Source organism: Camellia sinensis, chromosome 13 (genome assembly GCF_055761805.1).
Source record: "Camellia sinensis isolate YWXY chromosome 13, ASM5576180v1, whole genome shotgun sequence".
Lineage (NCBI taxonomy): Eukaryota > Viridiplantae > Streptophyta > Magnoliopsida > Ericales > Theaceae > Camellia > Camellia sinensis.
Window position 1 is genome coordinate 60,166,242 of NC_138973.1, and position 10,975 is coordinate 60,177,216.

General features: G+C 32.1%; 2 protein-coding genes across 3 annotated transcripts; one reads left to right on the forward strand and one right to left on the reverse strand.

Annotated features, from left to right (window-relative positions):
* Positions 1–668: 668 nt before the first annotated feature.
* LOC145805427 (uncharacterized) lies at positions 669–3,753 on the reverse strand. Its single transcript, XM_082900563.1, has 4 exons — positions 3,651–3,753; positions 3,231–3,461; positions 2,760–2,915; positions 669–985 (listed from the first exon to the last, which is right to left on the reverse strand). Exons 1-4 carry the CDS (start codon positions 3,751–3,753, stop codon positions 966–968), a joined length of 510 nt encoding a protein of 169 aa, XP_082756689.1. The 3' UTR covers positions 669–965.
* Positions 3,754–8,788: 5,035 nt separating this feature from the next.
* LOC114293299 (small heat shock protein, chloroplastic) lies at positions 8,789–10,213 on the forward strand. 2 transcript variants are annotated; one of them, XM_028237337.2, is made up of 2 exons: positions 8,789–9,164; positions 9,553–10,213. In XM_028237337.2, the coding sequence occupies exons 1-2, from the start codon at positions 8,984–8,986 to the stop codon at positions 9,969–9,971; spliced, it is 600 nt and encodes a 199-aa protein (XP_028093138.2). In that variant the 5' UTR covers positions 8,789–8,983; the 3' UTR covers positions 9,972–10,213. The 2 variants fall into 2 exon arrangements, with proteins under 2 accessions (XP_028093138.2, XP_028093137.2); XM_028237336.2 differs by having other exon boundaries at positions 8,801–9,167.
* Positions 10,214–10,975: the final 762 nt, after the last annotated feature.

Here is a 10,975-nt window from a genome sequence, read left to right on the forward strand (position 1 = left end):
GTGTGCAAAAATCTGTTTTCAACAACCTGTCAATCTGTCAATGTGTCCAAATCTGTGTTGAAAATGTGTTGAACCTGTGTCCATATGTGTCCAAATCTGACAACAATGTGATTCAATTGTGTTCACAATCTGTCAATTATCTGTGTTAACAATGAAGACAAAGTTGTGAAGCACCTGTGTTAAAATACACAACAATGTATGTTCAAATACAGAACAATGTATCCAAAAATCTGTGAAGCACCAGACAAACAGAATCTATGTTCTAAATCAGTCCAAAATGTGTCCAAAATTAGTCCAAAATCAGCCTAAAATCAGTCCAAAATCAGCCTACAATCAGTCCAAAATCATCCCAAAATCTGTCCAAAATCCACCTAAAATCTGTCCAAAATCAGCCCAAAATCATCCCAAAATCTGTCCAAAATCAGCCTACAATCAGCCCAAAATCAGTCCAAAATCAGTCGAAAATCAGCCCAAAATCAGTCGAAAATCAGCCCAAAATCTGTCTGAAATCAGACCAAAATCTGTCCAAAATCAGCCTAAAATCTGTCCAAAATATGTTCATAATATGTGTTCAAGCAGACAAACAAATAACTTTCAAAGTTCCAAGCAGATAACAAACAATCCACATGATTACATATTCATACTTCTCAATCCGTAATTGTAATATATCATAAAGCTTCATACATATCATCTTTATAATTAATACAACACCAATTACATGTTCTAACTTGAATACAAATTATTACATCTTCATTATTAATATAACATCAATTACAAGCAAGATGAAGATCCCATTAATACAACACGAATTTCTATTTATGCCCCTTTGCAATTTTTGCATCTGCGCGTTCTGAAATTGATGTTGTTCGCTTTGAAATCGAAGATGTTCGCCTACACTTTGAAGTTGTTCGGTGACAGTTGGTGTATTGTCCATTCGCACTTGCCCTTACTCCCTACGTTGTGAATTAACACTTGAAGTTGACATCTGCAAAAATATGAAGCGAAATATGAAGTTGACATTATCATCTACAAATCTACATTTCGAAACCAAAACCCACCGTAATACCTAATATAGGCAGCATAGCCCAAGTTCCCTAAAGCAGTCCTACATTGATGTAACACCAAGCTTGAACTTGCAAAAAAATATAGCAAGTCAAGCTTGGATATGGTTAGGTTAAACCTACTTCAGCATGAAAAAACTTACTCAGTCTATAAGTTACACTGTTCTCAACATACAAAATACTGTTTTGTCCATCAAAAGTCATTTCATCACAAATGTCAAAAGTATTTATGTTAAATAATGAATAAATCAGTCATCAAAGATACATAAATCCCTATTATTTTGTTTAATAAGTAATAATTCCACAAGCTTTGTTTTTTATTAGAACAGTTATCAAATGTTTGGACTGGAAATTCTAATGAATCAATACAAATGGAAGCATGTAATAGAAACATTTGAAAGATGAGAGGGGCAACTGACTTTTTCAAGGAGATATGCTCTTTGCATCTCAAATGAATTTTAGGGCACATATTAGACACATTGAAGATTGAACATATTACAGAAAAGCTTATTCATTTATTTATTTTTAATTTTCACTTTCTAGTTTTTGAATATTATTCCATTTTATCCAGAATTGTTTCTCTACTTTACTTTGTATACGACAAACTGAATGGTTTTGGAGACCTGAAACATCCTTTTGAGGTAATTTTAGTTGTGTTCCCTTGTTGGTTCGTAAAGGTTTGATTGTATATATTATTTCACATTTAGTGAACCAAATTGAGAACCTTTGATCGGTCCCTCACTGCACTCTCTAGCTGCACTCCATACTGAGAACCTTTGATCTCCTTAATCACCACAACTCTCAAGAAATTCTCAACTGGTGCTGCAAATTTGAATTAAAAAGAGTTCAACTTCAATCACATGGCCAAGAACCAATTTCGTAAAAACTGAGACCTTAAGGTAACATTAACTCAAAAGCAACTATCAGAAAAGGTAAGAAGCACAGACACTTTTTAAAAAGTTGTGCGTCGGTGTCGTGTTTGTGTTGGATAGAGACTCTCATCAGATACTTCCAGACATGTATTGGTCGGGCACTTGTCTAAATGCATCCAATTATTGTTAAAAATTATTTACAAGACACTCTTCAAACACATGGGGAAACATACAAATTCATCGATTGACACAAATGAAACTAATGGCCTTTTAACTTTCTTAGGAGCTAAAACAGCTAATGAGTTTGGGAAGTTGCTAAACAAGTTTTTTTTTTGTGTGAAAAAGTCATGTAATATCTGCATTTTTAAGTTGATGACAAACAATTTAGCGACTTTTTGATTTTTTTAAAGCCAAAAGTTGACTTTTTTAGCTTGTCCTCAAACACCTAATACTATAAAGTTTGAAATAGTTATTTTAGGATACAAAGATAAAAGAAAATTAATACAGACTTATAGAAAATAATTTTAGATTTCACTTTATTGTTATTATTTTATTTGTGAATGATATATTCATATATGACATAATGACATATCATAATTATATAAAACCATATATTTTTGCATATCCATGTTTTTAGCAAGAAAGTGTTAGCAATGTTGAATTTACCATCATGACATCAAATTTTCTGACCAATTTTATGAATCTGGAAGCTTAAGACTAATCATATTCTCATAACAATCTTATAAAGTATAATAGAAATTCTTAACAATAACTAAGATTTATGAATATAATGTTACTTTTTAAATAGCAGAACTGAAAATCATACCAGAAATGAGGGCCTCAAAGAAGTCATCATCTTCAGTTAGGTCCTTTCCTGTTTTGCCCTTCCATTGCTGCAAATGTCCCACAATTTCAGAGTCCAAGTAAACTCCAATAGCTGTGAACTTAATTTGGAGAAAGTGAATCTCAATGTCCGTAATTCCTGTTACACATCCAAAAAAATTGAGTCAGAAAAATACACATTCAAATTTATTTCAAGTTACACACTATCAGCAATCTTTAAATCATTATCTATTAATTCCTCTTCTGATATATTTGGATGGTTGAATTTAGAAGACAAATGAAAATCTCATTACTATGAATTCAACTCAATCTGTGTTTTACAAATTAGGGCATATATATATATATATATATAGATGAAATCAAAGTGAAATCAAAGGCAAAGTCACAATCTGTTTTCAACAAATTAAGGCATATATATATATATAGAGAGAGAGAGAGAAATTATTTCACTGACTTGTGCACACAGATCTGTCGAGAAAACACGGAGAGTCGAGAGAAGCGAGTCCGGTGCGAAGACGGAGAGAGACTCGGTCGTCGTTGGTCGTCAGAAGCTGCGCTCGTCGGGTCGCCGGGGTTGTAGAAGCTGCGTCGTCGCCGGGGTTGGAGAGCCGCACTCGTTCGATTGGGTTGCAGGAGGTCGCCAAGGAGAGGCACAACAGAGAAGATAAGGAAGAATAGAGAGTGTCTTCAAATGTATTGTGTGTTCAAAATGAATTTGAATTTTGAAATAATAAGAAGGAGGGGAAATGGGCGAGTTTGTATCTGTTTTCCACGTCGGTAATGATACATCCCACTAAAAGTGGTGCTCTAAAGCACCACTAATGAGTTGGCAAACACTTTAAATAAATAAATAAATAAATAAAAAACAAGACACAAGCAGTGGGTCTTGTCCACTGCCACGTCACTAGTGATGCTTTTAGAGCACCACTTTTAGTGGTCTCAAGCATTATTGTTTTCACGTAAGCCAGCCACGTCATTAGTGCTAATTTAGTGGTGAAGGTTTAGAGGTCGGGAGCATTGGTGTATAACCAAAGAGATCAACAATGATTCATCCCACTAAAAACACCACCACTAATAGCACTAATGCATTAAAAAAGTAAAAAAAAAAAAAAAAATACAACTCCAAGACCAAAACATCACATCATTAATGGCGGGACCCACTGCCACCTAATTAGCGCTAATTAGTGCTCCCAAGCATTTTTCCCAAAGAGATAAGGACGTGATTTGATTTTGACAAGTTTGTTTGTTTCTTTTGGCACATTGCTTTACACAGTCACAAAGACATTGCAAAAAAATGTAATTTTTATATAAAATGATATATTTTCTAATAGTAAAATTTTTATATAAAAAAAAGAGAATTTTAAGCTTCAAATGTTCCCAATTCAACATCACAACTACCACACTCTTGCTTTTAAACCTATCACCAACAATTAGTTAGTGACTTTTTTAATTTTGTGTGTGTTTTATAATGAAAGAATGAGATGGAAAGGGAAAACTATAGAAACTTCATTATGTTAAATTCATGAGTTTAACATAATGAAAAAAAGAGAATTTTAAGCTTCAAATGTTCCCAATTCAACATCACAACTACCACACTCTTGCTTTTAAACCTATCACCAACAATTAGTTAGTGACTTTTTTAATTTTGTGTGTGTTTTATAATGAAAGAATGAGATGGAAAGGGAAAACTATAGAAACTTCATTATGTTAAATTCAAGAGTTTAACATAATGAAAAAAAGAGAATTTTAAGCTTCAAATGTTCCCAATTCAACATCACAACTACCACACTCTTGCTTTTAAAACCTATCACCAACAATTAGTTAGTGACTTTTTTAATTTTGTGTGTGTTTTATAATGAAAGAATGAGATGGAAAGGGAAAACTATAGAAACTTCATTATGTTAAATTCATGAGTTTTAAGAGAAAATAATATCTTCACTCTACCCTATGTAAAGCAAAAAATTTAGTTTATTTTGAAAATTAAAAGCACATATAACCCTCTCACATACTATGCCCCAAAAAAAAAAAAATGTTATCTAGATTTAATTTCCATTTCCTTGAGACCAAGATTTGCGGATGAGGCACCTTTTATTAAATATATATTTGGATATGAGTCTCATCACCGCAAGATCAACTATAAATTTGATCACATCTCGTTTAGTTTGAACTGAGTAATAAAAAATTTGCTAAACATGCACTCTTACCTCCTATTTTCTTCCTATCAATTATTAAAAAATTACGTTTATCTTTTAGTTTTCAAACTAACGGATAAGATTATGATATTAAAATTATTTTATTTGTATATGCAACTACATGTATTCCATTACAAAACTATATACTCACTGCGGGTAGGCACGGGTTGATTGTTGCTACAAAACCTCCAATTTGTCATCTGTTTACTATATTAACTGATTGGAGAAAATCAATCCGCATCTGTTTGCTAATTCGGCGGATATGGATTGAGCGGATTGGCAGATGAATGCAAATCGGTTTGGCGGTTTAAAATTTTATAAATTTTTAACATAATTCAACTTGTGCGCTTCTTCAAAAAAAAAAAAAAAAGTATTACAGTTAATGACTTTAAAAAGTATTACAATTACTGCATGCCTCATCTAGAGAATGCCTCATCTAAAGAAAGAACGTTTAAAACTTTAGAATATTACAATCATTGCATGCCTCATCCACATATTACAATCACAACATGTCTCATTCACATAAAGTATAATAATTTGTGATTCTTAAAATATAAAAACAATTCAAATTATCAAAACCATGAATAGAGCAGTAATAGAGATTGTATGCCTCTATATTGTTACATCTATATCTGTTTTTGAAAATAAAAACCAACCAGCATATATTATCTTTTTTATTTATTATTTATAGAGTTAGATTTAAAAATAAAAAAATATACATAAATAATACATTAATGTTTTTCAATTCAAAAAGTATATTTAAATTGAAAACTCTTTTTCAATAAAATATTTAAACTCTTTTTCAATTGAAAATACAAACAGAATATCTAAACAAATTGAAAACACAAAGTCTTACAAATTACTTGGGGTGCTTGTGATTTGGCGGTTCAGTTGCGGTCAAAAGAACCTCCAATCTGCCATACGTTCAAAATTAGGCAGATTGAAAAAAATCAATCTGCAACCGTCCGCTCGTCATCACGCATCCATCCAAAATACGGCGAATTAGTTCAGTTTAGTCAATTTGGGCGAATCGGTATATTCTCCGCTCACCCATTATACTCACCAACCAAAAAGTAGGAACATCACTCATATATATTTTAGACCTTTCATTTTGGAAATATTTTATTTAATATTGTTTTTAAAATTTTCATTATTTGTTCACGAAGAATTTAGAAACATTAATTTTATTTTTTGTGCAAAAATAATTTTAGAAAATCCTAAAAATAACTTAAAAGAGTATCCTAAAAACGGGTGCTTTGAAAATAATAATAATAATAATAATAATAATGAGTTCAACTTCTACTTTTTACTTTGATATGTCTCATGAGATCATGCTCCTGCTTCTCATTAATAAATTAAAAGATTTAAATATATATATATATATATATATAAAATAAAAATAAAAATAAAGAAGAAGAAGAAGAAAAGAACAGATGATTGTTGAGCTTCAAAAAAGGTGGATTAGGCATGACCATTTGAAGTCAAATAGTAAAAAGGAAGAGTGCAATGTTTTAGGCACAAAAATTAAAATATTCACATGTATTGTTTTTTGGGCTTGGCCTATATAGAACAAATTTTTGGTCCAAACAAGAGAACAAAAATTTCTGGGCTTTGTCATATTTGCATTCAAAATTTCTTGGGCTTCTGTCCAAACAGGCTTTGTCATATTTGTTTGTTCAATCATATATTTGGATTGGCCTAAAAATGTTACCAATTTATAATTTGGCGAATTAGTCTAATTTTTTTTCTTAACCTACCATTATGTATTTCACCACCCTCTTGGAATTCAATAGACGCTCGCAAGGGATTTTAATCTGGATTTTAATTTTCTTAACCAAATATAACATTATGTATTTTCTTAAATTATTAATCCAAATCCAATCACCATATCTCCTCAAACAAACATGAGGTACACAGGCTTTTCAAGGAATGAGTCACCCTGCTCAGTGAATCCAAGCAAATATGAAATTTATAGTGGTCCTAGTGGATAGGCATGATCTTTACAAGGTGTAATTGGATTGGGCTCAAGTTTTTCAAGCTCGCCACCCTTTCTCCTCTCATATGCAGTGTTCCATTTTATTTTGTCACTCCTCTCCCACCCTTCCAACAAACATTGTAAACAATTTTAATATTTTAACAAGTTTGTTGGCTGTACCCTTAATCATTATACATGAAAACACTATATAGTATATTTGGTGCATTTTTTATAAACTAAGGTCTCGTTTGTCAATTATACATTTTACTCAAAAAATTAAAAAATCGTTATAAGTTGTCATATCACTCTCTGTACTTTTCTGTACATTTTTTCGTAAAAAATTAAAAAATTATTAAAATAGCATATTCCCAAACGAGGCCTAAAAGTTAATAATCAAAAAATAGAAATTAAAGCATATCTTCTCCTATTTCTCAATAATCAATTTTCCCTAATTTATTTAAGTTAAATCTAAGTTACACCAAATAGTTGACACATTTTAAAAATAAAAAACTAATAAGCAGTGACATAAACTCTACCAAACAATATATTACGTAAAAATCCTTATTATATAAAAGGATGACTTTGTTATTTTTATAAGGTAAGAGTGAAATAGTATTTCTACCTCTAATTCCGTGGAATTGAGTTAGAAATTTCAATCCTTTTATGGGAATATCAATCCTATTAAGATTCATAGTCCTAAATCATTTTATCACAATTAAATATAATTTTAATAAAATTCACAAATTATTAATTCAATCTCACCCTTTCAAATGCTAAACAAACTTGGCATACGAGGCACAGAGTAGCAAGGAGGCCAGTTCTTTTTTAAACACAACATCAAGCTAATGTTTTGGTCCCCATGGTTTGCACTAAATTTTTATTTTCCAGCAAAGAATCCTATGTGATGCCCTTATCCCCCTAAATATTCTTTACTTGGGTATAAAGAAACTCCAAAATATTAGAACAAATCTCTTTATGATTTTCTCAAGGAGTTGTAAATGGTATAATTGAAATACTTAACAAAATGAACAGTTTAAACTATCAAAATAAATGAGACTTGTGATGAATTCTATGAGCCTAAACAACACCATGCAATTAAGATTATGGACTGTATGAGAGCCAATTCATCTTAATTTGTCTAATAATGCTTACCCAAAGGAGAGGAAAAAAAAAAGAAGAGGGAAAATAATTAGATTGATTTTCTGTAATTTTTTTCACAATAATAAAGATCTGTCATTTTTGAAATTATACCATTAATCAGTAACCAATGCAGATTTGCCAAATGTTCATTCCCTTGACATATATATATATATATATATATAATACTTGTAAATTAGCAGTGAATACAAATGCAATTCATGGTTGAATGAATGAAAAAAATTATTTAATAATTTAATAGGAAATTTTATTATACGTACTCTTCAAAAGAGTATATTATATGTAACTTTAATTATTTCACTTTCTTCTTTAGTTCTTCTTTAATTATGAAAATATTTTAATTATAATTTATGAAATGTTTTGTTATACCTGATGTGGTATTTGATTACAGTATGATTTTTTTTTTAAAATTAACCCCTAATCTTTTCCTAATTCAGTAATTATTGATGTCACAGTTATTCTAAATGTGAAGAATGTTTTTGAATGAATAAAAAAAATGATATAATTAAATATTTTAAAATGATATTATAATTAAAGAAAAAAATTAATCATAATTAAAAAAAATTACGTAAAAACACAATATTTAGTTATTTTTTAAAATTTATTATTAACATTAATTTTATATTAAAAAAATCAATTTTATAGAATTAATTAATTAAGCCCATAAAACCTTCCCTCAATTTCAAATCTCTATCTCTCTCTCTCTCTCTGCTCTATATCTCTCCGGAACCTTCTTCCCTCTGGAACTTTCTACACCACTCTCTACTCTCGCGAACCTTCTCTTTCCCCTCCACCACGTCACCTATATGAAACCCCCACTTAACCATCCAAATCAGAAGCAAACAGACTGCGATCTGCTAAGCACTAAAGCTAAATTCGAAAATGGCTTCATCGCTAGCTCTCAGAAGAGCCACCGCCTCGGCTCTCTTCAACAGGCTCGTCAACCCTCTCCGCCCTGTTTCGGTCGCTCACTCCTTCAGCACCAACGCTCAGATCGCCAAACACGACGGCGATGACAGAAGCGTCGATGTCGAACGCCGCCCCGGAAGATCCATCTTTCCAGGTAGTAGTTATCTGCTACCTTTATTTTCGTGATATCGAACTCTGTACTTTGTGATTTGTTCTGTTCTAGTTGATTAATCGACTCCATTTTAGTTACGCTTATGTAGCTTGATATTTGTGATTTCTTCGCTTGATTTTGTTATTGTTTTTGTCTTCAAATCTTCATTTTCTGATATCACAACTGGAGTGGATTTATGCCGTTGCTGTTAGTTCAATTCCTATCAAAACTCAATTCTCTGTTTTATAGATTCTGTATTGTTTGATTTTCGAGCTTTTTCGCTCTCAATCACATCAATTAATTACGTTTTTCTAATGTATCAATTCATGACAAATTTAAGTGCTTAATTTTGTTAGTTGAAATTGAAATCTGGAAATTGTGAATGTTGCAGATGTGCTGGATCCATTCTCTCCAACTCGGAGCTTGAGCCAGTTGCTGAACCTAATGGACCAATTCATGGAAAATCCTTTCCTGGCAGCTTCACAAGGAATTGGAGCTGGAACGAGGAGAGGATGGGACGTGAAGGAAGACGACAAGGCGCTGTATCTGAGAATGGACATGCCAGGTCTGGACAAGGAAGACGTGAAGATTTCAGTGGAATACAACACACTGATCATCAAAGGAGAAGGAAAGAAGGAATCAGAAGATGAGGAGGTCGTGCAGAGGTACTCAAGCCGGCTTGACCTCCCTCCGAATCTCCACAACATTGATGAGATCAAGGCTGAGATGAAGAACGGTGTCTTGAAGATTGTTGTTCCCAAAGTCAAGGAAGAAGAGAGGGAGGACGTGAGGCAGGTTAAGATCGATTAAGGAGCGTCCACATATGCTACTCTGCAAAAACTACTCTCTGTGTTCTATAGTGCTGGTGAGAGTGTTATATTTAGCTTACTTTTGTGTTTTTAGGTTGTAATCGAATCAGAATCGATGAATAAAATGGAATTCTGAATGAGAGAGACAGAGTGAGTGTTAATTCCAAGTGCATCTACAATTTGTTTCATTTTAACTAATGAAAATTTTAAAGGAATGCAGCCTATGCAATTCTAATTATGTTATTTTTTTGTTATTATAATTTTTGTTATGATTAATGAGAATTTTAATTATGTTTATGTTTAGTTATAATAAATTGTACATAATAAGTTTTTCTTTTAATCAAAAGACCCCATTTTAATGTGTGGGGTTAATTTAAAATTTTTTTTTTGAATGAATAGGATTTTGTGGAAAAAAATTAAAAAAAAAAAGAAGTAAGTAATTGATGGTGTAATACCATAATGCGACCAAGTCAAGTTAGATGGTGTCCGCGTCAACGGGCGATACTTTCTCGCCTTCGAACAATGGGAAAAGAGCTCAGGCTTTTCTACCCTGGGGAGTACACAATGGTGAATTGTAAAAACGAAATTCAACAAAACCAAGACGAAGAGGTGAGGTGAGAATTCCCCCTTTTAATCATCAGAAAATGGCGTCTAAGGCGGTAGCGAGCGCCCCAATCTTCATAGCCAAGCTCCTCCGCCACAGCAACCGCCAACTCAACCACTCTACTCTAACCGCTCCTTTGGCCTCCGCTACTAGAACATTCTCTTCACGTCCTCCGCCACGCAACCACAATGGTATATGTCTATATGTCTATATATATATATATATATATGTGTGTGTGTGTGTTTATCTGCGTCAATCGCACTCCACATGCCTATGTTTACGTTTATGCACATACAAATGCACTAGTGTTGGTTGTTAAGAGAAATTATAAAATGCTCCTGAAATATTTTGTGTTTGTATTTTTTAATCAATCATCATTTAATATATTTTTTAATTACTTA

Excerpts from the sequence above, each read along its gene's own strand:
- LOC114293299 (XM_028237336.2), top strand. The coding sequence starts at position 8,984 with ATGGCTTCATCGCTAGCTCTCAGAAGAGCCACCGCCTCGGCTCTCTTC. Across the intron at positions 9,168-9,552 it reads AAGATCCATCTTTCCAGGTA|ATGTGCTGGATCCATTCTCT; the intron begins GTAGTTATCTGC and ends TGAATGTTGCAG.
- LOC145805427 (XM_082900563.1), bottom strand. The coding sequence starts at position 3,753 with ATGACGTGGCTGGCTTACGTGAAAACAATAATGCTTGAGACCACTAAA. Across the intron at positions 3,462-3,650 it reads GTGGACAAGACCCACTGCTT|ACACTCTCTATTCTTCCTTA; the intron begins GTGTCTTGTTTT and ends ATACATTTGAAG. Across the intron at positions 2,916-3,230 it reads CGACAGATCTGTGTGCACAA|GAATTACGGACATTGAGATT; the intron begins GTCAGTGAAATA and ends GATGTGTAACAG.